The 285-nt window shown below is 60.0% G+C and overlaps 1 protein-coding gene across 1 annotated transcript in view; it reads left to right on the top strand.

Moving 5' to 3' along the window:
• Nucleotides 1–31: 31 nt before the first annotated feature.
• LOC104542990 (phosphatidylinositol 5-phosphate 4-kinase type-2 gamma-like) overlaps nucleotides 32–285 on the top strand; it is a gene marked incomplete at both ends in the record, with an annotated part of 2,059 nt that continues 1,805 nt past the window's right edge. The window contains 2 exons of the mRNA XM_010187472.1: nucleotides 32–134; nucleotides 206–285. The exon at nucleotides 206–285 is cut by the window's right edge and continues 15 nt beyond it. Coding sequence (XP_010185774.1) covers nucleotides 32–134; nucleotides 206–285 — 183 coding nt within the window. The remainder of the gene's footprint in view (nucleotides 135–205) is intronic.

Consider the following 285-nt stretch of genomic DNA (forward strand, 5'->3'; position numbering starts at 1 on the left):
GTGTGGGTTTGGGAGGTCTCAACCCTTCCCCCCCAGATCAATGAGCTGAGCCAGGTCCCGCTGCCCGTGATGCTCCTCCCCGACGACTTCAAAGCCAGCTCTAAAATCAAGGTCAACAACCACTTCTTCAACCGGTGAGGGGGGGGACACGGACAGGGGGGGGGGTGAAGAGCCCCAGAATCTCACCTGTTCCCCCAAACCCCAGCGAGAACCTGCCCAGCCACTTCAAGTTCAAGGAGTACTGCCCACAGGTCTTCCGCAACCTGCGCGAGCGCTTCAACATCG

The sequence above is a fragment of the Mesitornis unicolor genome, unplaced genomic scaffold, assembly GCF_000695765.1.
Source record: "Mesitornis unicolor isolate BGI_N332 unplaced genomic scaffold, ASM69576v1 scaffold31366, whole genome shotgun sequence".
NCBI lineage: Eukaryota > Metazoa > Chordata > Aves > Mesitornithiformes > Mesitornithidae > Mesitornis > Mesitornis unicolor.